We start from the raw sequence: 24326 nt of genomic DNA on the forward strand, positions 1-24326 counted from the left end.
ATAAGCGATTGCCCTGTAACATCCAGAACTCTATGTGGCGCTGTACATTTTAAATCACCTTCCAGTGGCGCAGAAGAAGAGAATGAACATTATTTCCTGTTTTCTGCAGATGCTGGTTGGGAACTGTAGCTTTTGTTAGTATTCAGTTTTGACATGTAAGTTAAACATAAACACTATGTGAATGTCTATTTACGTTTTCCTAATTTGATCTCAGTCTGTAATGGCATGTATTATCATATTTGCCTTTTTGTTGTATTGTTATTAGCTTTAATGCAGACAACATTGCCTGGTAGTCTTCGTAAAGGAATGTTTCAGTACAAATTTGTGCATTCGTGGCATAATTATGCACCGCATAATAGCAGATTACCACATAATAATGATAATAATTTCTAATCGTCTATCGTTTCTTAAAATAAAAATAATTAAAAAAAACATTTACAGTAAGACATTTACAATGGAAGTGAATGGGGCCAGTTCATAAACGGTAACATACACATTGTTTCAAACGTATAGCCATAATACATAAACATTATTTGTGTTGAAATTACCTTAGTGTGGTAAAATGAGAGATTTACCAGGGTTATGGCGTTTACCAGAGGGTATACTGGTTTACGTCATGACAACAAATTTGTAATATTGTAATGTATTACAGATAAGATTGTTAAGCAAGTTTGTAACACTAAAATCATGTTAACAGATACAATGTTTAAGTCTTGTGGCTATACTTTTGAAGCAGTGTGTATTATAATGTTTATGGACTGGCCCCATTCACTTCCATTGAATGTGCCTTACTGTAACCATTATATATATATATATATATATAGAGAAAATGATTATTTGTGGAAATCAAAATTATGCTGCAGTGCTGTCTATTGAGCTTAACCTGTATTAAACCCGGAACATTCCTTGAAGAGACACGTAATCATTGACTCTTGAAATGCTGTAGAAAGTAAATGTTGCTCTTGCACAGCTTTGTTGTGCATTTCTGTTGAAGAATGGCTGAGGAAGAGGATGATCCTGGCTTTGACGAGGATATTGATGACGGAGGTAACGGTGCAGACTCGGGCCAGGGTAAAAGAAAGCGACTTTTTTCGAAGGAGCTTCGCTGTATGATGTATGGGTTTGGAGATGATCAAAATCCATACACTGAATCAGTGGATATCCTGGAGGATCTGGTGATCGAGTTCATCACGGAGATGACACACAAGGCGATGTCTATAGGGCGCCAGGGCCGTGTTCAGGTGGAGGACATCGTCTTTCTCATCCGCAAGGACCCTAGAAAGTTTGCGAGAGTGAAAGACCTGCTCACAATGAACGAGGAGTTGAAGAAAGCTCGCAAAGCCTTTGACGAGGCAAATTATGGGTCTTAAAATGGGCCATTATTTGTTATGCTTTTATTTTATTCAACCCACGTGAATATGGTTACTTTGTTCCTCTGTTTGAGTTTTACCTGTTATAAACATTTGTACGGAAATATACATCTTGCATAAGTCCAGTTTTATTATTGCTCTGTATTTTTTGTGTTGTGTGATAGTCCATAAGGATATTGTCTTAAAACACTGTGAAATATTTTTCATTTATTCCTGAAACAGTTTCAGTTTTGCAGTTTAATGAACGAATAAAGATGCTTGGTTAAACATTTATCTAAGAAGACAAAAAGGCTATGCTTTTATACTATTTTGTCAAACATATGTATACCTTGAATATCCCAAGAAACATGTCTCTTTTTAATTATGAGAGGTCTGTCTTTCTTTTTTCTTTTTTATAAACAACCTTTATAGCATAATACCTAAATGACAGTTTGGCTTGTACTTAAACTATGATGGCATTATTTAATACTGGAAATGTTAAATATTTGTCTGTTAAATAGTCCCTGATATTGGCTGTTCCCAGTAACAACGTGAAACATTAAAAGCAGTAAAAAACAGAATGCAAGCACCTTTGTCCGTAATAAACAGTATATATACAACTGATGTATTGAGGCTGGTGAACGTCGAGAGATTTTACAATTGTGGTAGAGTTTGTAAACTTGCAGTGAGACGCTAACTATATCAGAGACTATTTAGCGAGACGGGCCACTTCTATTAATGTGACTTGGAGAAATTAATGGTCATCGGATGTAGAAATGAAGTCCCGCCTTACAGGTAAAAGAGCCAATCATCTTTTATGTACAGACATCGCCTGTCAATCAACTCAAGAATTTTTTGTTTTAGCGTAATCTGAGGTAAAGAAGCACAATTTACGATACCAGTGTTGTCAGATTTTACTGCTGATTTGAAATATGTTCTTTAATTGTAATCTTGACAAACCATTTTGGAGATTTCGGTCTTTACCTATTCGAGTAGATTAGAGCTGCACTTTCATGACTGGAAATAGCTTCCGGGGAGCGTTCCAAAGATGGCCACAAGTGGACTGACTTGCTAGAAAGACTTTGACTATATTCAATTTTCACTGACATTGCACCTTCTAGGTTTAGTTATATCTTAGCTATACATTTGTAAGTCACGTTATGACATTGCTGCCGTACAAGCCAAATAACGTAACCCATTATTCATTATGTGTCAGAAGCCATTCAAATTGCCACTTTTGAAAGTTTCAGTGTGAGTTGAAATCATTTTTGATGTCTAGTTAATTAATTTATTTATTTATTTATTTATTTATTTTTTTTTTGCATTCTTAATGTGTAACCTTTTAATGTGCAAATAATACTCAGTAGCCATTGACCATATAAACAAGACAACTGACTGATTTACACACTTTGGAGCACACATAAAATGTCATCTTGATAATTTATATCTCCTGAAATGTGCAGTACAAAAGAAGAGCAATTTCCTATGGCTAATCACTTTGGTATTATAAAGGTTTGGGGTTTGTGGCTTGTGGCTCAAATAAACAGTAATAGTTATAGTCTTTGGTATATACAGAAATTTTGCACTAATTTGGGTAAGAGACTTGTGAGAAAAAAAAAAGAATGTTTAACTGATAAATTCCTCAAAACAAAACCATACAATTCAAAATGTCAGACCAACTAAACATATTTTTTATTATGTTTTCAAGCATTAGTTCTTCAGTACAATGAAATGGTGGTGGCTTTGGCATTGGTCAATGCAGCGATAACAAGCTGCTGATCTAGACTAAATCTAGACTTAACACCCACTAATGTGGGGTCTACATGGCACGTGCTTCAAAGGGAACTTATGAACCACACCACTGCTTGGCACATTGGGTCTTGCATTAGGGTCAGAGCCCAAAATCAGGAGTATTGTGGGCTGAACCTTGGCAAACCCCACAAAGGTGTTTGTCTGTCTGCTGAAGAGGCGAAATGGAGGTTTAGAGGCAGTGAGGCAGACAGAGGATGAAAGGAGGAGAGTTTGAGTGGCATTAAGAGGGTAGGGTTTCATTCGGCAGGGATGAGAGGGGGGAGGAATGTCCATGAGTCTCTGTTTTACTGCACGTTCTCCATCATCTTAAGGAATTCTGTGGAAAGATGGAAGGAGGTATTTAGTGTTATGTGTTTCAATATTACATCAAACTTGATTGGATTCCCTCATATACAGGTGCATCTCAATAAATTAGAATGTCGTGGAAAAGTTCATTTATTCCAGTAATTCAACTCAAATTGTGAAACTCGTGTATTAAATAAATTCAATGCACACAGACTGAAGTAGTTTAAGTCTTTGGTTCTTTTAATTGTGATGATTTTGGCTCACATTTAACAAAAACCCACCAATTCACTATCTCAAAAAATTAGAATATTTTGACATGCCAATCAGCTAATCAACTCAAAACACCTGCAAAGGTTTCCTGAGCCTTCAAAATGGTCTCTCAGTTTGGTTCACTAGGCTACACAATCATGGGGAAGACTGCTGATCTGACAGTTGTCCAGAAGAAAATCATTGACACCCTTCACAAGGAGGGTAAGCCACAAACATTCATTGCCAAAGAAGCTGGCTGTTCACAGAGTGCTGTATCCAATCATGTTAACAGAAAGTTGAGTGGAAGGAAAAAATGTGGAAGAAAAAGATGCACAACCAACCGAGAGAACCGCAGCCTTATGAGGATTGTCAAGCAAAATCGATTCAAGAATTTGGGTGAACTTCACAAGGAATGGACTGAGGCTGGGGTCAAGGCATCAAGAGCCACCACACACAGATGTGTCAAGGAATTTGGCTACAGTTGTCGTATTCCTCTTGTTAAGCCACTCCTGAACCACAGACAACGTCAGAGGCATCTTACCTGGGCTAAGGAGAAGAAGAACTGGACTGTTGCCCAGTGGTCCAAAGTCCTCTTTTCAGATGAGAGCAAGTTTTGTATTTCATTTGGAAACCAAGGTCCTAGAGTCTGGAGGAAGGGTGGAGAAGCTCATAGCCTAAGTTGCTTGAAGTCCAGTGTTAGGTTTCCACAGTCTGTGATGATTTGGGGTGCAATGTCATCTGCTGGTGTTGGTCCATTGTGTTTTTTGAAAACTAAAGTCACTGCACCCGTTTACCAAGACATTTTGGAGCACTTCTTGCTTCCTTCTGCTGACCAGCTTTTTAAAGATGCTGATTTCATTTTCCAGCAGGATTTGGCACCTGCCCACACTGCCAAAAGCACCAAAAGTTGGTTAAATGACCATGGTGTTGGTGTGCTTGACTGGCCAGCAAACTCACCAGACCTGAACCCCATAGAGAATCTATGGGGTATTGTCAAGAGGAAAATGAGAAACAAGAGACCAAAAAATGCAGATGAGCTGAAGGCCACTGTCAAAGAAACCTGGGCTTCCATACCACCTCAGCAGTGCCACAAACTGATCACCTCCATGCCACGCCGAATTGAGGCAGTAATTAAAGCAAAAGGAGCCCCTACCAAGTATTGAGTACATATACAGTAAATGAACATACTTTCCAGAAGGCCAACAATTCTTATGATGTATTCTAATTTTTTGAGATAGTGAATTGGTGGGTTTTTGTTAAATGTGAGCCAAAATCATCACAATTAAAAGAACCAAAGACTTAAACTACTTCAGTCTGTGTGCATTGAATTTATTTAATACACGAGTTTCACAATTTGAGTTGAATTACTGAAATAAATGAACTTTTCCACGACATTCTAATTTATTGAGATGCACCTGTATGTGGTAATGTAATTTATAAAACATAAACACACCATCAAAGTCCAGCATGCCATCGTTGTTTTTGTCTCCATCTTTAAGCAGCTCATCAATCTCGTCATCTGTGATGGATTCACCAGTGCTGCGGATGATTTCAGCAAACTCGTCTCTGTCGATGTAACCGTCACCATTCCTGCAGAATAACAGTGAAGTGAGTTCGATCTTGGGCCACCATCCAAAACAGGTGTACACAGGAAGATATCAAATGACATACTTGTCCAGCACACGGAAGCATTCAGCCAACTCTTCTTCACTCTTGCCAGCCTGGTCCTCCTTTAGGAGTCTCACCATCATGACCAAGAACTCCTCAAAGTCGATGGATCCACTGCCTACAGTTTTCCATAGTGAAGAACATCACATGTTTGCTTTTCATGCTTAATAACTAAACAGATCTTATTATTAATCTGTTATTAATGTATGCATATGCCATCACTTAGTATAATATGTGGAAATGTGTCTTGAAATGATTTCAGAGGGCCCATTTATGTATGTATTTATTTATTTTCCCTACCATCTTCATCAACCTCCTCAATGATTTCTTCCAACTCCTCTCTGGTTGGATTCTGACCCAACATCCTCATGACAGTACCCAACTCCTTGGTGCTGATATCACCACCACCATCGGTGTCGAACATGTCGAAGGCAGCCTTGAACTCTTAAAATTGTCAAAGAAAACCATTTAATGTAACGGAAAGATGTTAAAGATGTATGTGAGGCAAGAACTGCAAACAAATATTATAATATAATGTGTCTGTTTGTACACTCACCGGCAAGCATCTCCTCGCTCAAATATGAGCGGGCCTCCTGTTGCGCGTCAGTCTGCAGAACGACATGGTGAATGGTTAATTTCAATGGGTCACTGGTAACACTTCACAATAAGGTTCCATTTGTTAACATTAGTTAACAACATTATTTAACATGAACTAAGAATGAACAGTACTATTACAGCATTTGCTAATCTTGGTTTAATGTACTAATGTTAGTTTCAACATATACTAATACATTTTTAAAATCAAAAGTTGTATTAGTTAACATTTGTTAATACACTATAAACTCACATGAACTAACAATTAACAATTATATTTTTATGAACTAATATTAAGATGAATAAATGCTGTAAAAAATGTATATTGTTCGTTGTTTGTGCATGATACCTAATGCATTAACTAATGTTTACAAATGGAACCTTATTGTAAAGTGTTACCAAGTCATTTGTTTTTGTTTTCCAAATAATCTATAATTCAATTCATGCCTGTGTTCTACTGTGTTAAAACAGGGTTGTAGGCCCTGCGAACAGCAGTGGGTGCCCCAAACCCCCCTGCTGGACAATACTGTAACTATTTTAAGGCCCAACAAGTAATCCCCACAGTCAGTGACTGTACATGGTAATTCCAAAATAGGACCCTTGGAATGTGTCGTCTAAGCTTTTAGGTAACTCATTTAACCTGCTGACCAGTTGCATATCAAATAGCATGATATCCACCACCACCACCACACACTTACTGATTTTTGGTACCTTCCATCCCTTTCTTTTAAACGCTTATTGATCCCAACCATACTTTACTGATATGTGTAAAACGCTCATGTATACTTTAAAAGTCTGAATTAAGTAATATGACACAAATTGGGAGGAGAGTTTCTGAACACAAAGGCACAAAACGCCACAAGTGCAATGTTATCTCATTCCATTGAATTTTTATTCTTCATTAAAGAAATTATTAAATGAACACAAAACCGAATGGTAACTGTTAATAATGTTTTATATATTATAATATATAATAACAACAGATATAACTTACATTGACAGGCCTAGGTGTAATTCTGATAGGTTATCTGATTACTTTCTGACTATAAAGACACTTGCACATTTGATGTTTTCATGCGCTTAGATTATATAAACTCTTACCATGGTTGTGGATTAGCCTCCCTCACGTATATCCACGAGACAAGCAGTGGTCAACGCGATCGCACCTCAACAGAAAGACTAGACGTCAAGTGACAGTTCAGACACACTTTAAACAGCCCACCCAAGACACGCCCATCGCCGGTCCAGATTTAGAATCTTGAACTTTTAGGGTTCCGAGGCCCCGAATAAGCCAATCGAAATGTGAAATGTGTATGCTAATGGACGGTCTGTTAAAACACGGGAAAATTGTGTCTGCTTTATTCTGCTCTGTTTACTGACAGAAAGCCTATATTAATTAGTTTAGAGGGGAAAAAGTCTAGATTTGTCAGTATTGGAAATGCTGATGAAATTATTATTATCTTTTGAGTCTGGTGTTTTGTTGTTGTTGTTGTTGTTGTTGTTGTTGTTTGGAACATGTAAACAATATGTAAATATCAATTGGGCAAAAAGTCCCTGGGACTATAGTTCAATGCAGAAAAGACTTTGCTTTTATCTAGTTCTGCTCAAACCAAGTTTGTGAGAACTAAGTAACACTCTTCAAACATAGCTAGAATGTCTCATATTGTTATAATTATTTTAAATGAAATCTTAGAGCAAGGAATACTATAAAGCTTTTTCCAAAGTGTACAGATGGGAATTCATTTCTTAAATGGTGAGAGCCGATAGTGTTCTCCCCTTTTAGTCAAGCAGAGAAACCTTAAACCGATTGGGAAAGTGCTGTGTTGCAGTTCGTTAGCGTTCCCTGAATAGCATCTCCACTACACTCCGCCCCACCTAAATGCCAAAAACACAGGTAGTCCACACCCTGAAGACACTAAACCTGACACTCCTTGTATGGCATGTCTTTCCTGAGTGAGGAATCATAAGGATGTGGATTGGAGAAAGATGCAGGGGGAACCCGGAGGAGGGAGTTTCGGACTGTATATACCCTCAGGCAGAAATGGGGTGATTCAAAAGAATTTGAGGGGTGATGTGTACCACAAGAACAAAGAAGTCCTGGTTTACCGCCTGCCATCTGAATGATTTCATACTGTCTCCTAAAGGATGGTCCTGAGTTAAGATTATGGCATCTAACCATTGCAGCTGCGGAAATTGCATTTACAGCACTGGCAAGAGATACATCTATAAAGACTAAGAGGTGTCAAAAGGATCACATGTTTTTCCAGCTAAGAAGAAAACATGGACTTTCAAGCTTTTGCCTTTTTTCCACCACAAGAACATACTATGTATAGAGTATATGTGTAACTTGCATCCCTTTACTGCTGTGGCATGAGAGGTTGACATAAGGAATCAAAAGTGGTATTTTTTTGAATGGTTATGTGAAGACTTTAAATATTATGTTGTTTACATCAGAAGGCAGGGTAAGTATGAAGAGGGGAAATAAATATCGTAAGTGACCAACTGAAGAAAAAATAAATACAAACCTCAACATGCGTTTATGGATCTATTCTGGATTGCCAAACCGAAGAAAACAAATTGGTTTCGACATAGGGTATAGGGACGGGGCAGATTGAGGGGGTAATAACATGATCTTGGAATGACACAAGGGTGGGTGATAAGATCACACAAATCTCAGTTATAGTTTCTAGAAATGTAACATTTTGATTCATAACAAACTTTCTTTAGGCATGAAAGTGAAAATGCTATAGCTTAAATGATCATGTTAAAGCACTGAGTAAATTAGCTTCAGTTTTCACACAAGGAGACCATATCTAATTTTTATTCAAAATCAATTGAAATTAGCACAAATAATGAGTAGCTTGGCCAAAACCTCATGCTCTTTCTTTTTAATAGGTATATGCTGCTGACATGTGAGCTAAAGAAAAGAGGAGATTTCTTATTGCCATGACAACACAACATTATGTCAACTGTTTCTGAGAAAAATAATAATGCAGGGATATTTTGAAACACTTCATGGGTGGGGACGAAGTGAAGGGGGTTAAAAGAAGCTGGGATAATGTCTTGGGAGGGAGCAGGTGCAGTTGTGGACAGCTGGGGGCAAATCATGGTGGGTGGGACTATAGGGTTAGTGGCTTCCTCTTAAAAGGTATGGATGGTTATTTATAGACATATTCAAAGTCCAGTCACTGAGGGGCTTTGCCAAGGAGACTACACATCCACCATATTCTCTGTCTTTCGAAGCCAATTCCAGTCCACTCTTACTGTTAAAACTGGGTGGTTGTGCTCCTCGATACTCTTTTCTTATGCAGGATTTGGCATGGGTTGTCCTCTGCTTAGTCCCACTTTTGGTGGGTTGAATCTATTTGATTTTTTTTACTGGACATTCTCCATCATTTTCAGAAACTCTGAAATGAAAACGGAAAATGAATGTCAAACCCACGGCATGGTATTTATAATATAATTCAACAAGAAACTCTATTTAATTAGTTAAATCAAAAAATACTTGCCTGGCCTCTCACTAATAGCCATAACAACTGAAGCATCAGGAAAATATTTTTATTAAATTATGTTATTATTAATAGAAAGTATGTTTTTTAAAAAAAAAATTTTTTTATTAAGGTGCTATGTTTGACACTTTCAACTGGTGGGCAATTATTACCTTTATGAGGGAATATTGTGTTTTTAACCATATAAATACAAAACAATTCAATCTGAACAATTATGACCAATTATGACAATTATTACCTATAAAATTAAACAAACATCAAATGCACAAGTAGCTGAAATAATGCAGAAGATTAGATTTTTACAGCTCTATACTATCTATAGAAACAGTATATTTTAATGTCCATTTAAACTTTTGGAGTTATTATGAGTGTTGTCTTCAAATTAAGTGTATTCTGAGCATTCATATAAAACCACTTCATATTAGCTATACATTACAGGTCACTATTGTGTCTGCGCTGGAACTAAGCACACTGTATAACTGGATAGGCCTAGTGTATTATAAAATAATATACACTCACTGAGCACTTTATTAGGAACACCTGCACCTACTATTCATGAGATCATCTAATCAGCCAATCGTGTGGCAGCAGTTCAATTCATAAAATCATGCAAATATGGGTCAGGAACTTCAGTTAATGTTCACATCAACCATCGGCATGGGGAAAAAATGTGATCTCAGTAATTTCAACCGTGGCATGATTGTTGATGCCAGACGGGCTGGTTTGAGTATTTCTTTAACTGCTGATCTCCTGGGATTTTCACGCACAACAGTCTCTAGAGTTTACTCAGAATGGTGCCAAAAACAAAAACAAAAAAACATCCAGTTAGTGGCAGTTCTGTGGATGGAAACGTCTTGTTGATGAGAGAGAACGGTTACATGTTCGAGCTGACAGAAAGGCTATGGTAACTCAGATAACCACTCTGTACAATTGTAGAGAGCAGAATAGCATCTCAGAATTCACAACATGTCAAACCTTGAGATGGATGGGGTACAACAGCAAAAGACCACATCGGGCACTTTATTAGGACCATAGTGTTCTTAATGAAGTATTAAGTGAGTCTATAATATAATTATAATATGATAATATGAAGGAATATAATTAAATACATCAAATGTTTAACAAAAGATACAGTATAAAAAGACAGGCATTTTTGCCTCACATTTAAAATATTTTTGCCCTGAGCCCTGGATCATTTCTGACCCTTGTGTGTGGGTATTTGTGTACAGCTATGGATCCTTTTGATCCCACATGAGGGCAGCACAGAAAACATTGTTAATGAAAAGTAAATAAGATACCATCAAAATCAATCTTTCCATCTTTGTTTGTGTCCGCATCTGCCATGAGTTCATCTATATCTTCCTCTGTCACTGGCTCTCCAGTGGCATGCATGATATTTCCAAACTCCTCACGATCTATGAAACCATCTTGGTTCCTGTTTAATGGGACAAAATAGGGAAGAAATCAAGTGGTGGCTCACAGTTGACTTCATTCCATAATGCACTTATAGACAAATAAGACACCATTCAATATACAAATACCATATACCATATATACAGTAATTAGCATTTCGATATATTCAGTATTTATTAGGTAAGAAAAGGGTTGTCTAAAACTGTGGCAGACATCACGCTTTCACATGTCTGAATCTGGTCAGTCTGATAGAGTCGCACCTTCTGCAGATCTTTTAGCTAAAATTTCTGTATACATCATCTAACATCCTCATGTCCCTCCAAATTGTATTACATTTCCTGTGGCACAAAATGTCAAAGCTGATATTTTACATAATTAAAATGCATGGTGATTACGGAGTGTCAAAAATACTTTGGTCATGTCTTATCTCACCTGGATTATAACAAATGAGCCAAGATGGCCTCTAACTGCACTACACAATATTTAAAAATGTTAAAAAAAAATTAAAACTCCTGCTCTAGGATCAAATTCTTATCCTGAATTTTTTAAGCACCTTCCCATTGTGGACATGACAGATAAAGTCAAAGACCACACACCTTTTCTCACCCTGTTGGTACTTCTGTTTGGTGTAGACATTGGGTAACATACTTGTCAAAGACACGGAAGCATTCCGATAGCTCCTCCTCGCTCTTGCCAGCCTGGTCTTCCTTTAACTGCTGCACCATCATGACCAAGAACTCCTCAAAGTCGATAGTGCCACTGCCTGAGGATGCAAAACTTAGATGTAATACGGGAAGAGACAGGGGAAAGACAATGCTGAATGCAAATAATGCAATGCAACTAACAGAATGCAAATAAAAATATAAATTGGGGTCAAAATACTTCCGAAACATTTAAACAATTTCCAAAATTGCCAAATTTTAAAGAAAAGATCCATCAGGGGCACAGTAATTGTATTACATAGTACTCTAGTTACTTTGTAGGCATGTGGATTTCAGACGTACAAGAATTTCTTTTCAAGTGGACAAAAGTGGTAGTAAATCTTTCATCTTTCATTCACAGTTCAATTAAATTGCTGATAAATTTCATTTGCATAAACAACGAAAATTGAAGTTTGGCACACATCCTCAGAATGTCCTGTTGTCCATTTGTGCCTAGTTTTAAAAAATTTGGAGATTGCATTCACAAGATACAGTCCAACTAGATATTATATAACACACCCAAAGCATGTATAGGTGCCAATCTGTAGAAAATTAAAAGCCATATGACAGATTGTTTCAGGAGCACGTAAGGATTCAGAAGAAAAATAATTATGCTAGCATTTGCAGTTCCGGAGTTTATAACCCAAAAAAACGATATATTATCTTATTATAGCACCACCTGGCCAATTCTCACAAAATTTGGAAGACAGCCTAATTTTGGCAACCTGTATTTGGATGCCAAATTTCATAATGATCAGCCATTCACAATGCAAGTTATTAGCTCCTGATTGGCTACTGGCACCCATTTTTTTGAGTTGTCCAATCAATATTTTAAGGGCAGGTTAGCACATAACCCAAAAAACATGCATGCCAAATTCCAACTTCCTCGATCAAGCTGTTACTTCCTTCAAAAAATATTTTAAAGTTTACAATGTATCAGTAAGTTTAGACTTTGCGTTCAGAAGATATGTCAGTGAATTTGTGGCTATGATCAAAAATGCAATGGCTTTTTCTTTTTATACCTTTTTGTCATGGAGGAGTTAAAAAAAGTACATTTTTCTCAAAATTAAAAATGGAAGAAAAATGTTCTGGGCAATGATGAAATTAGAGATATACATTTTGTTTTGCTTGAATTCACTTATATGTTTGTGAAGATATAGCCAGGATTTAGTATTTACTGTATGGTTTTTGCTGCCTTTTTTTATTTATTTATTTATTTATTTTTATTTTTTTTTTTAAATGGACCTCATCGTAATATTAACTAAACAGCCTTGGTTTGCTTGACACATTGTGATGTGGTTACTACTTTGTAAAGTGTCAGGATCCTGGCATCTTGGTCGGTCTTGTTTGCAGTTTTTTGGTGTCAGCATTCTAAAACCCAGGCCATGTTTTCCCTTGTTATATGTGAGCACATAGCTTCTGTTTGTGTTCTCTTGCCTGTGCTCTTCTTTCAGTTCTTGGTCTCCTACATTGCCTTGTTATAAGTTTATCTGTTCCACCTGCTTCCCTCATTATCCTCCTTAAAACAGGTCAAAATGACCTGTGAGTCCATCCAAGGGTTAAGTGTATCATTGTTGGTGATTTTCAGTGTTATGCTTTTGGGATGTCAAAGTTTACATCAACATAAGAAAGAAAACTGCACTCAAGACATTTCATGAGGTCTTTTTAAACAAAGCTGCTGATAAGATGCATGTGTTCTTACAGCAAATACATTTGATCAGATACACACACAACTATCAGCTACACACATTTATTAGCATAATATTTGTGTACCAGAAACATGTTCAATCATAATAAGGACATATTAGGCAAAATATTAGCCTAAGAAACCATTTACTTTAATTTAATCTTTTTTCCATTCAATTAAAAAGTGAAAGGTGACTGAGGCTAACTGTTAGTCCCTAGCATTCTGCAAAACATCTCCTTTTTTGTTCCACAGAAGAAAGAAAGTCAAACAAGTTTCGATGGAACAACATTAGGGTGAGTAAATAATAACAGAATTTTCATTTTTAGGTAAAGTAACCCTAGTACTGTATAATGTATGATGAGGCACAATTACTTAAGTAGGCTCCTTTTCAACCCCTGGGATTGATTTAATGACTTACCATCTTCATCTACTTCTTCAATGATGGCATCCAGCTCCTCTCTGGTTGGGTTCTGACCCAACATCCTCATGACGGTACCCAACTCCTTGGTGCTGATATCACCACCACCATCAGTGTCGAACATGTCGAAGGCAGCCTTGAACTCTTTTATGTGGAATGAAAAAAAGGATTTCAGGATGTGAAAAGCTGCATAATCAGTTTGATTTTTTTATGATATCAATTTCAAAGGAAGGAAGAGTGATTCAAATGTTCCTCAGTAATGGGCTCCAACAACTGTTCAGACTTCTCTTCAGCCACATGTAATATGCTAAATCATAATAAGCTTGTCAATGGCGTATTCACACTCACCAGCAATCATGTCCTCACTCAGGAAAGAGCGGGCATCAGTCTGGGCATCAGTGGGCTAATGAGAAAGAGAAAGATTACTGTATGAGAGCCCCATGGGGTATATCAGAGTACAACAGTATGAAAGTACAAAATGACTTCCTTCATAATTTTGAACCACATTTGGTAGATGTTTTATCCAAATCAAAAGTGTATTCAAAGAATTAATTTGATCAGTTTGTGTGTTCCCTAATAATTGAACCCATGATCTTGGTGTTCCTAGCACTATGCTCTACCAGTTGAGCTACAGGAAACCCAGAAAATTTTCAAGGGGGATTTCCTAAAAAGTATTATAATGCAGGAAAGGTATTTCCAGAATTATTAATGAGAAAACAGGTGGTCAGTGTCACAGCATAGGAACAAACTTATGGAAAACTGTTTCCAGTTTATATAATATAATATAATTTAATAAAAAATTTCTGGTAAGATTTACTGTTTTATTTTGCAAGTTTTTGCACACATTTTTAAGTAAATTTTAATGGTATCAAATTAAATAAAATCGACTTTATTTTATGACATAATATTGATTAAATTGAATGAGTAAATTTAACTTAAGTTAATACAGTAATGTTAACTTGCAAATATGATTTACATGGTACTTAAACTTATCAAAATTTAAATGAACATTTCATTAGAACACTTTTGGACTTCCCTTATAAACACACATTTAACCACGTCCCACATGACATACTGAAGCCTTCCAAAGGAAAGCTTTATGCACACTATGTAGTCTATTAGACAACATCACCTTGCATTACAGATGATTGAAACAAGATACAGAGCTGTGCACGCAGTTTTCAACAATTGGTGCACAAAACATGATAACAATCAACACATAATTTTTGTGATTATGAACAGGTAATTCTGAATAGAAAATTAACTTCAGACTTCACAAAAAAAAAAAAAAAAAAAAAAAAAGAAATTACCAAATGTAAAATCAAAATCAACGCTAAAAACAGAGTTAATAATCATGCAAATAGAGAAAGTATAAAAGCTCATTAATTATTTAAGTATGGTGCTTGCTGGGAACACCAGCTTTGAAAAGTAAAATGTACTTATTTTATTTACCTGTGAAATTTTCTCAAATTAGTGAATAAATATGACAAGCCTTTCTACTTCAGGATTGGTACATGATGACAAATTGTAAAGATAACAAACAATCATAAATAATATTTCCTTACAAAGCTAGAGCTTAAATTTTTACATGTTTAAATTGAGTACAAATGTAAAATTTACTATTTCAAGTTCAAAATTCAACTAACCTATTAAATGTAGAAAGTACTTAATATTTTCTGCTATATTTACTTAGCCACAAAATATTTTTTTTCAGTGAATAATATCATATAATATAATATACTAACATAATATAATATAATATAATATAATAGTATATAATCAGTGATGGGTAGAATACTTCTGTATAATGTAATCCAATGTAATCCAGGACTGATTACAAATTAAATTATTTAAAATGTAATCATTAACTTTCAAGGTAATCTAATATGATTTCTTTTGGATTACTCATTGCATATTTTAATGAAAATCCAATCATTAATTTTAAATGTGTAATGGGGGTCTGGGTAGCTCAGCGAGTAAAGACACTGACTACCACCCCTGGAGTTGTGAGTTCAAATCCAGGGCATGCTGAGTGGTTCACTCTTGTGGGGCATGTGGTGAGTTGTGTGTGGATGCTGTGGTGGATGGTGTGAAGCACCCACACACACTATGTCTCTGCAGTAACATGCTCAACAAGCAATGTGTGGATTGATGGTCTCAGATGCAGAGGCAACTGAGATTCTGGCACACTGATTGAGGCAAGTCACCACACCACCACAAAGACTTAGAATGCATTGGGAATTGGGCATTCCAAATTGGGGAGAAAATAATAATAATAATTATTTATTTTTTTTAAATGTTACAAACCAATTAACACTCCTTTCATTAAAAATTAGTAAAACATATATAATGGGTCTGTCCAATACTTTGTGAGCTGCCTAGCTGTCTCCTGCCTACATAGGCAGCTTTCTTCTTTGGCAGAATCCTGACTGAAATGGAGCCTCTGAAGAGACTGATTTAGAATGCTCTCAATAGGTGACAACTCAATGCATCATTCAAATAGTGCTCATCACATACATCATGATGGAAACTCGACTCACAACTGATTTCAATACAGGTGACGTGAGAGGCACGACGCAATACTCTACTGAGGATAAACATAGCACACGCTCAAATTTTGCCTGAAATAGTCAGTTTTCTATTATTTTTAACTATTGTTTGTCAATAATTTTCAGTATTGAACTGAATGTAAGCAAATAGTTCAAATGTATTTTGCTTCATCCACCATCTTTGATTTATATTTCCACAGAGCTCATCACAGTGCATTCTGGGATCTGGATATGAAGATACCTTAGAATTGGGCCTTTTGGAACAGCCTTTGCATTGCACCTATGATGACTTAAAATGCTGCCTCCAGAGGCAGCTCACTTGATTTTGATACAGACCAATATAAGCTAAACTAGCCTACATATATAAACATATATAGAGAGCTTTCAAATTATTTTTGTTAAGCAAATATTGCATTGCTCATTTATTTTTAAAGAGTTAAAGTCAAGTAATAAATCAAGTTATTACTGTACATGGCTTTATGTAGAACGGGTCAACACTTTCTTCACTGTGTTTAGTGTGAAATAGCTAAACCTATCACACATATTTTAGGCTCTGTCTTAGGCCACTCTTTAAAAATTTAGAAGCATAATCAGTAAATTAGTAATGTAATCCACAAAAGTAACTGTAATCTGACTCTCCACATTATAAAATTATAAAATGTAATATAATCCAATGGCAAGTACTCGATTTTTGTAATCTGATTATGTAATCCATTACTACCCTAATATAATATAATGTAAAAATATTTTGACACCACACTTAAAAATGTATGACCTTCATCGCATTATACAATCAAATGTTAGACCAAGTGGAATTTGCAATCAAATGATGCAAGAACTTTCTCTGAATTAATTTAACTTTTCTTTGCTGTTTTTGCTATTATTTGGGTCCAACTGGTCCCAAGGTCATTTAAGTGGATCTTTAAAGACAGTCACCCTCAAAGGAACAGTTCCACCAAAAATGAAAATTCTAGCATCATTTTCTTACCCTCATGTCGTTCCAAACCTGTATGACTTTTTCTTATGCAAAACACAAAAGAAGATGTAATGAAAATCAACAAACAATATCAACGCAATGAGAAAAGCTAAAACAGCTTGTAAACGCAAGCCACTGTGAACGAGTTTCTCTTAATCATAACACTCATGAAATGTCATGCTTGAAATGTATGCTTGTGTGCTTGTTGTGTCTTTCTTTAAAATAAAATGCCACTTAGTTTTATATTTTGTCATCTATTACAATAACAAAGTACATTCATTCTTAGGTGTGCTTCAAGTGTCCAATTATCATTCAATTTTGGATAACCTGAAGGTAGTCATAGTGGGTGGAGGAGGTGGAGAAATAGGTGTATATGTAATGGAAGCAGGTGGTAGCTTCCTAATAAGATTTATTGAGAAATCTGCAATTGAATACACCAATAGATAAAGGTGCTTCCAGATACCAACACAATGTAGAACGTGCTGAATAATGAACTCCAACACAGCAATGATATATATGAACGCCATACTTATTCCACATTTCACATATTGTCTGACAAGCTGGACAAAGGCCAACAAATCGACAGTGAAGCCACTGGAAATTTTATATAAACGTAAATTTAATACCAATGCATATTAGAGAAAAAAATACTTACCGCACTTTCACTAAACAGCTGAAGCTGTAAAATGACCTTTTCTGCTACCTTCTTGTTGTTTGTTCTGTCTGCTCATCATTGATATTTGTGTTATTTTTTTATATTTATTTTTTAGGTATGTAGTGTTGCAACTTATTTATGGCTGTGTTCCATTATTTGTTTGGTGGGTGTGCATTGTACTGGTTTAGGTATTAGTTTGTATGCATTATCTGTATGTGATATTTGTGATAAGTTTTTTAATTTTAATTTTAGGTTGCATTTTTAAGAACTGGCCAATGACAACAGATGAAAATTAGCCTATAAGGCTAACTCTGGCTCTTTTACAGTCAATGTTCTATTTATTAATGAGCACTGTCCTTATATAAATAAAAAAATAATAATAATAATTTTACGATCAATGTGTTCTTGGCAATGTCCTCAAATGAGACAGAATGTGGCCTTCTAGTTGACATTTAACAGTCACAATTATTCCACAATCTCTATGTTGTTGATATTGGCAATAATGTGTTCTTGTTAAAGCACATTTGCAGGATTTTTTTCAAGAAAGTTATTGTAAACTGTGTATGATAAATGTACAGACCCTGCAAGTGGAGGTGGAATCACAAGAGGTCTGCCAAAAAACATGTGCTCACATACTCTATGCACTTTGCACAGTATCTCATATACAGTAGCTGTGATAAATACCTTTGTCAAAAACAGAAGTAGACCATCATTATAACAACACTTCTTGTTTTTTTATAAACAGTTGGTTGGGTTCCATGTAGCTCAACTGGTAGAGCATGGCACTAGGTGCTAGATAACACCAAGGTCCTGGAAACACACACACACACACACACAAAAAAAAAAAAAACATACTGTGGCAGAACTACATGCCCCTCCCTTGAATTATCTTCTCTTCTGAGGGCCATCGCCATGCCAAATTCTGACTTCCTAGTATTCTTATATTTAGGGGTAGGTGTAGGGGTGGGCTTTGGGGGTTGGGACCAATGACTCCCTACTATGGTTAGGGTTAGGGGTGGGGCCGTAGGGATAAGGACCAATCAGGTAGCAGGGAGTAAGAATCTGGCGGGGAGTCAGATTTCGGCACAACACCGGATCACGCTCCATTATACCTGGACCTTACACTATCTTCACTCCCCAACCTTCTTATAGCCACATTGCACCGCAAGGATGCCAGACTCCCCTTTATTTTGGACACTAATTCTCCATGGACACTTCATGCCCTTTTCTGATCATTTTCTGTTATTATTATTTAAAATAAAAGCCTCTCCGAAGTCTGACACCACACTCGCTGTGTCTGTCTCTTGCTCACCCCACCACAATACCTTTAATGCATTGTAAGTTGCTTTGGATAAAAGTATCTTGTATGTAAATATCTGGTAACCTCACACAGAGGTAGAATTACATTTCCTGCCTCAGATGCACATGCTCAGTAGATACCAAAGATATTGCAAATGTCAAAGTAAAAGATGGTCTCAGCACTGTAATTAAGCTCTATCTTCTCTGATGATATAGTTTACCACTTTTGTCCAGAGACATAAACAAGGCCAAACCCTATCAAGCCAACAGCAAGCGATTGCTTAAAAATGACAGGAAATGTAGAGAGTGATTCTACCAACCAACATTCTAAATACTTAACAGTAATGATATTTGTACTACTACATATAAAGTCTGACAAATTGATTGATGTTTCCCACCCTGTAATTTTATAAATTACCAAGTATGTTTCGAAATGACCAGTAATAGGCACAGCAAATCCTTGGTTTGCTTTGAGCAATTCAAGTCTTACATTGTTCATAGCTGATTCCCTGTTGTGAAAATTTAAAAAGCAGCATTTCTGTGCCTACATATCCAGCTGGATGTGTAAGTGCATGCTTTCAAGTGTTCCTTTGACCATGCTCATGTACTACTGACATATCCAATGCTGTGTTTCATCCTCAGATTCAAGATCTTCAACCAGACAAAGGTATGTGCTGTCTCCATTTTGTGCTCTCATGCTAAAAAGATCAGGCACTGAATGAAGCTTCTCATCCATATTAAATCCATTTTAAAAATCTTACCATACTGACAGCTTGTTGGTGAGATCAAAGAGTATCTGAAAAAACAGAAGATCAAAAAAAATTGATCTTCCTTCCAGCAGCCTTCCTCCTAAATGGCTCCAGATAGACAAACTTCTCCAGACTCCCCTAATAAGACCTCTCATAGTAATCTCATCTTTTCAGACAATGGCCAGGATTGGACAAGATACTACAGACAAGGAACTTGTCAACCAATGCCTGTGGAGCCAAAAGAAAAGCTCCACCCACCACCTTTATCCCTGTCTAATCCATCGCCACCTCTATGTGCCCTCTATTGCCCCATGTTTAGCTGGACAAGTGTTCTCAATGACATTTCCCCCCCAAAATTAAAAAACAAATAGGGAAAGCAATGAGAGGTTATTGAAGCAGTGGATTAACAGACATTTCAGAAACATATGCTGGCTACACTATCGCACATGCAAAGGAACAAACAAGCACACTGTCCAGTTGTGGCAAGAGGACAGGGGTAGGATTTGTTCCGTTACCCGCATGCTTGCATTTCTTCACCTTATCTGTCAGTAAATCACTCCCTTTGGCTGTGTATCCATGCCGTGCTCTGTTAATGCCTCACTTGGACATCCTCATCATCACAGAGACAGCAAGAATAATGCACAACAGAGATGTGCAGGTTATAGCCCTATAACTGGAAGAGAATTTGCATTTTCGACCCATGTGTTTCCTTTATCATTTCTAATGGGTTTTTAGAATAGCGGTTTCAATTTATGAGTAAAATAAGGTGTGGTTGATATTCCTTGATTTTTATGTTTTAAAAAGGCATGTCACTGCCAAGTTGCTACATAAGGACTACAGCTGTCAGATTTGCTAAACTTGTAGTTGTTTTAGTCACACAAGGGTTTCAAAATTCCCATTTGAGCTATGATTATGTGTAAATTATGATCTTCTAAAAACCCATTAGAAATACAGGTGGGAAAATATGGTGAAAGAGCTTACAAATTACAGGTCACATAGAACATAGCCTCTATTGGGAACATTAAAAAAGATGTGGCTAAGTGTGTTTTGGTCCTCCCACACACCTCCCACACTGGGTACTTAATATTGATCAGAACTGACAGGCGTAGTCACATTTACTGTCATTGAGAAGGGAGTTGTGTTATCAGATTGTTATGTGTGAATTAGGACTGTCAGTTGATAATTTTTTTTAATCACGATTAATTGCATATTGTTCTGTAGTTAATCGTGATTCGTCGCAGATTTTGAAAATGAGAAATGTTATGCCATATATACTTATTTTCCTGTCAAAATGCATTTATTTCCATCTTAGGAAAGAAAACAAAGCAATATGTAGCAATATAATGCTTTATTGACATTTTCCAAACAAAGCCTTACACAATATAAAGATAGAAATATCATCTATTCAAGTCTAATTGGGAGGCTGACTTATTGAAAGAATTAGTCTCCATAGGTTGAGTATTCATTCATATTTTCATTCATTTTATATTTCTATATTCATAATTTTACATTTAAAATATTCATCTCAAAACATTATTTATGCATTTGCATCTGCTGTGTAAATGCATTTATTCCTGCACTTTGAAAATACACCTAATTGCTACTTCAGACGCAGCTTCTGTGCCAACTTTACTGTGTAAAGATGGCTTTAGTCCCCATAGGTTTAGAATTCATTGCAATGGGCATTAAATCTCTTAAACTCTCATCCTCCACAATATGAATCTGCCAATAAACTGTGGCTATCAGTGTTTGTTATAGCAATCTTGAAGCTGCGTTCATGATTCACGTCAGAGCGTTAACGCCAGTGTCCAGCGCCACTTTGAACTCTATGGGAAAAGCGGAGTGATAGTTAAGACTTGCTGTGCTTCAGTTGTAATTAAAATGCGCTGAAAATAATTGATTTCTATCACAAGTCCCATCTGGGCTTGTTATGTACATCAAATAATAGCACTAAGAGGTCCTTTCTCCACCATTTTATCACTGACAGGAAACTTCCCTGTCAGTGATTCCCTGAGGGAAGTGCTGTTGTGGTGTGTGTGTCACTGTAATGACTCCGTGTGGACATGTTACAAAGGTTCCAACCTCCCAATGAATATTTATGTTTAAGTTGTATTAACAGTAAGTGCGTTAATCGCGATTAAGAAAAATTAACTTGTTAAACTTTTTGAATTCATCGCATGCGATTAACACGTAAATTCCGACAGCTCTAGTGTGAATACTTGTGAATACAACTTTTAGTGTCCAGTAATATTTGTAGGAGTTTTTACACATACAGATGTTGACAACTGTCACAACATTGTTTGGCTCAACATTAATAAAAAGAGAGAGAATAAGAGAAGTGGGAAAAGGAGAGAGACAAATGGCAAACCTAATCTGACACACATGCTAAAAGAACAATTATACACTAGTTTCAGTCCTGTAATCTGAGTAGACAAGTGGTGTTCTAAGAGTGCTGATATTTAGTATAACAGCAATGGGACCCTTCACTGTTTGTATCACTCCACTTGTCTATGTTGGCAGCATTTTCCACAGGCTATCAGACTGTGCGTTGCTCAGCTACCTGCAAAGGTTGATCTTGTTCTGGCCTCAATTGAGACTATTTTTGTTTGGGGAAAAAAATAGACAAAATAACTGGCCATATTGTGTCAAAAATGTAAGTAATAATGTAATATTAAATTCTTGTTTATAGAACTGTTGGATAAAAGCAAAATCATACAATTGTGCTGTGGTACTGAATAACAGCTCTCTTTCTTGTGTGATATTGCTTGAATTACTAGATCTCTATACAGTTGTGCTCAAAAGTTTGCATACCCTTGAAGAATTGGTAATATATGTACCATTTTTAAAGAAAACATGAGTGAGCAGGCAAAACACATTTCTTTTATTTCTTATGGGATTCATATTCAACTGTAGGTTATAACAGAATGGCACAATCATAAAACAAAACATGGCAACAAAGAAAAAAATGAAATGACCCCTGTTCAAAAGTCTGCATACCCTTAGTTCTTAATACTGTGTATTGCCCCCGTTAGCATCAATGACAGCATGCAGTCTTTTGTAATACTTGTCTATGAGGCCCCAAATTCTTGCAGGTGATATAGCTGCCCATTCATCTTGGCAAAATGCCTCCAGGTCATGCAAAGTCATTGGTTGTCTTGCATGAACCACACGTTTGAGATCTCCCCAGAATGGCTCGATGATATTAAGGTCAGGAGACTGTGATGGCCACTCCAGAACCTTCACCTTTTTCTGCTGTAACCACTGGAGGGTCAACTTGGCCTTGTTCTTAGGGCCATTGTCGTGCTGGAAAGTCTAAGAGCGTCCCATGTGCAGCTTTCGTGCAGAAGAATGCAAATTGTCTGCCAGTATTTTCTAATAACATGCTGCATTCATCTTGCCATCAATTTTCACAAGATTCCCCATGCTTTTAGAGCTCACACACCCCCAAAACATCAGTGAGCCACCACCATGCTTCACAGTGGGGATGGTATTCTTTTCACTATAGGCTTTGCCGACCCCTCTCCAAACATAGCGTTAATGGTTGTGACCATAAAGCTCTATTTTGGTCTCATCACTCCAAATTACAGTGTGCCAGAAGCTGTGAGGCATGTCAAGGTGTTTTTTGAGGCACTGGCGCAGTAAAGGCTTCTTTCTGGCAACTCGACCATGCAGCTCATTTTTGTTCAAGTATCGTCATATTGTGCTCCTTGAAACAACCACACCGTCTTTTTCCAGAGCAGCCTGTATTTCTCCTGAGGTTACCTGTGGGTTTTTCTTAGTATCACGAACAATTCTTCTGGCAGTTGTGGCTGAAATCTTTCTTGGTCTACCTGACCTTGGCTTGGTATCAAGAGATCCCCAAATTCTCCACTTCTTAGAAGTGATTGAACAGTACTGTCTGGCATTTTCAAGGCTTTGGATATCTTTTTATATCCTTTTCCATCTTTATCAAGTTCCATTACCTTGTTACGCGGGTCTTTTGACAGTTCTTTTCTGCTCCCCATGGCTCAGTATCTAGTCTGCTCAGTGCATCCACGTGAGAGCTAACAAACTCATTGACTATTTATTCACAGACACTAATTGCAATTTAAAAAGCCACAGGTGTGGGAAATGAACCTTTAATTGCCATTTAAACCTGTGTGTGTCACCTTGTGTGTCTGTAACAAGGCCAAACTTTCAAGGGTATGTAAACTTTTGATCAGGGCCATTTGGCTGATTTCTATTATCATTATGATTTAAAAAGAAGCCAAACAACTATGTGATGATAAATGGCTTCATATGATCACTATCCTTAAATAAAATGCATGATCAGTCATATTTTCAAAATCAATGCCAGAATTTCACAATTTCTGCCAGGGTATGCAAACTTTTGAGCACAACTGTAGCTTGTATTTCTGTGTTTACAAAACACTA

General features: G+C 36.6%; 3 protein-coding genes across 4 annotated transcripts; 1 reads left to right on the forward strand and 2 right to left on the reverse strand.

Annotated features, from left to right (window-relative positions):
• Positions 1 to 12: 12 nt before the first annotated feature.
• Positions 13 to 1930, forward strand: taf13 (TATA-box binding protein associated factor 13). Of its 2 annotated transcripts, none has more exons than XM_051661367.1 (2): positions 13 to 155; positions 971 to 1930. In XM_051661367.1, exon 2 carries the CDS (start codon positions 996 to 998, stop codon positions 1368 to 1370), a length of 375 nt encoding a protein of 124 aa, XP_051517327.1. In that variant the 5' UTR covers positions 13 to 155; positions 971 to 995; the 3' UTR covers positions 1371 to 1930. The 2 variants fall into 2 exon arrangements, with proteins under 2 accessions (XP_051517327.1, XP_051517328.1); XM_051661368.1 differs by having other exon boundaries at positions 62 to 155; positions 995 to 1930.
• Positions 1931 to 3019: 1089 nt separating this feature from the next.
• On the reverse strand, positions 3020 to 7171 carry tnnc2.2 (troponin C2, fast skeletal type, tandem duplicate 2). Its single transcript, XM_051661366.1, has 6 exons — positions 7059 to 7171; positions 5920 to 5971; positions 5664 to 5807; positions 5367 to 5481; positions 5149 to 5285; positions 3020 to 3477 (listed from the first exon to the last, which is right to left on the reverse strand). Exons 1-6 carry the CDS (start codon positions 7059 to 7061, stop codon positions 3446 to 3448), a joined length of 483 nt encoding a protein of 160 aa, XP_051517326.1. The 5' UTR covers positions 7062 to 7171; the 3' UTR covers positions 3020 to 3445.
• A 1591-nt stretch (positions 7172 to 8762) lies between these two features.
• tnnc2.1 (troponin C2, fast skeletal type, tandem duplicate 1) lies at positions 8763 to 20072 on the reverse strand. The gene is made up of 6 exons (XM_051661364.1): positions 19926 to 20072; positions 14034 to 14088; positions 13686 to 13829; positions 11528 to 11642; positions 10765 to 10901; positions 8763 to 9364 (listed from the first exon to the last, which is right to left on the reverse strand). Exons 1-6 carry the CDS (start codon positions 19926 to 19928, stop codon positions 9333 to 9335), a joined length of 486 nt encoding a protein of 161 aa, XP_051517324.1. The 5' UTR covers positions 19929 to 20072; the 3' UTR covers positions 8763 to 9332.
• Positions 20073 to 24326: the final 4254 nt, after the last annotated feature.

Source organism: Myxocyprinus asiaticus, chromosome 29, assembly GCF_019703515.2.
Source record: "Myxocyprinus asiaticus isolate MX2 ecotype Aquarium Trade chromosome 29, UBuf_Myxa_2, whole genome shotgun sequence".
NCBI classification, from domain to species: domain Eukaryota; kingdom Metazoa; phylum Chordata; class Actinopteri; order Cypriniformes; family Catostomidae; genus Myxocyprinus; species Myxocyprinus asiaticus.

Bases quoted from the DNA above. Each gene is read 5' to 3' on its own strand.
- taf13 (XM_051661367.1), top strand. From the start codon at position 996: ATGGCTGAGGAAGAGGATGATCCTGGCTTTGACGAGGATATTGATGAC.
- tnnc2.2 (XM_051661366.1), bottom strand. The intron at 5,808-5,919 runs GTGAGTGTACAA...GACAATTTTAAG, and splicing joins GAGCGAGGAGATGCTTGCCG to AGTTCAAGGCTGCCTTCGAC. The intron at 5,286-5,366 runs GTATGTCATTTG...GTTATTCTGCAG, and splicing joins TGCTTCCGTGTGCTGGACAA to GAATGGTGACGGTTACATCG.
- tnnc2.1 (XM_051661364.1), bottom strand. The intron at 13,830-14,033 runs GTGAGTGTGAAT...TCCACATAAAAG, and splicing joins GAGTGAGGACATGATTGCTG to AGTTCAAGGCTGCCTTCGAC. The intron at 10,902-11,527 runs GTATGTTACCCA...CCCATTAAACAG, and splicing joins TGCTTCCGTGTCTTTGACAA to GAACCAAGATGGTTTCATAG.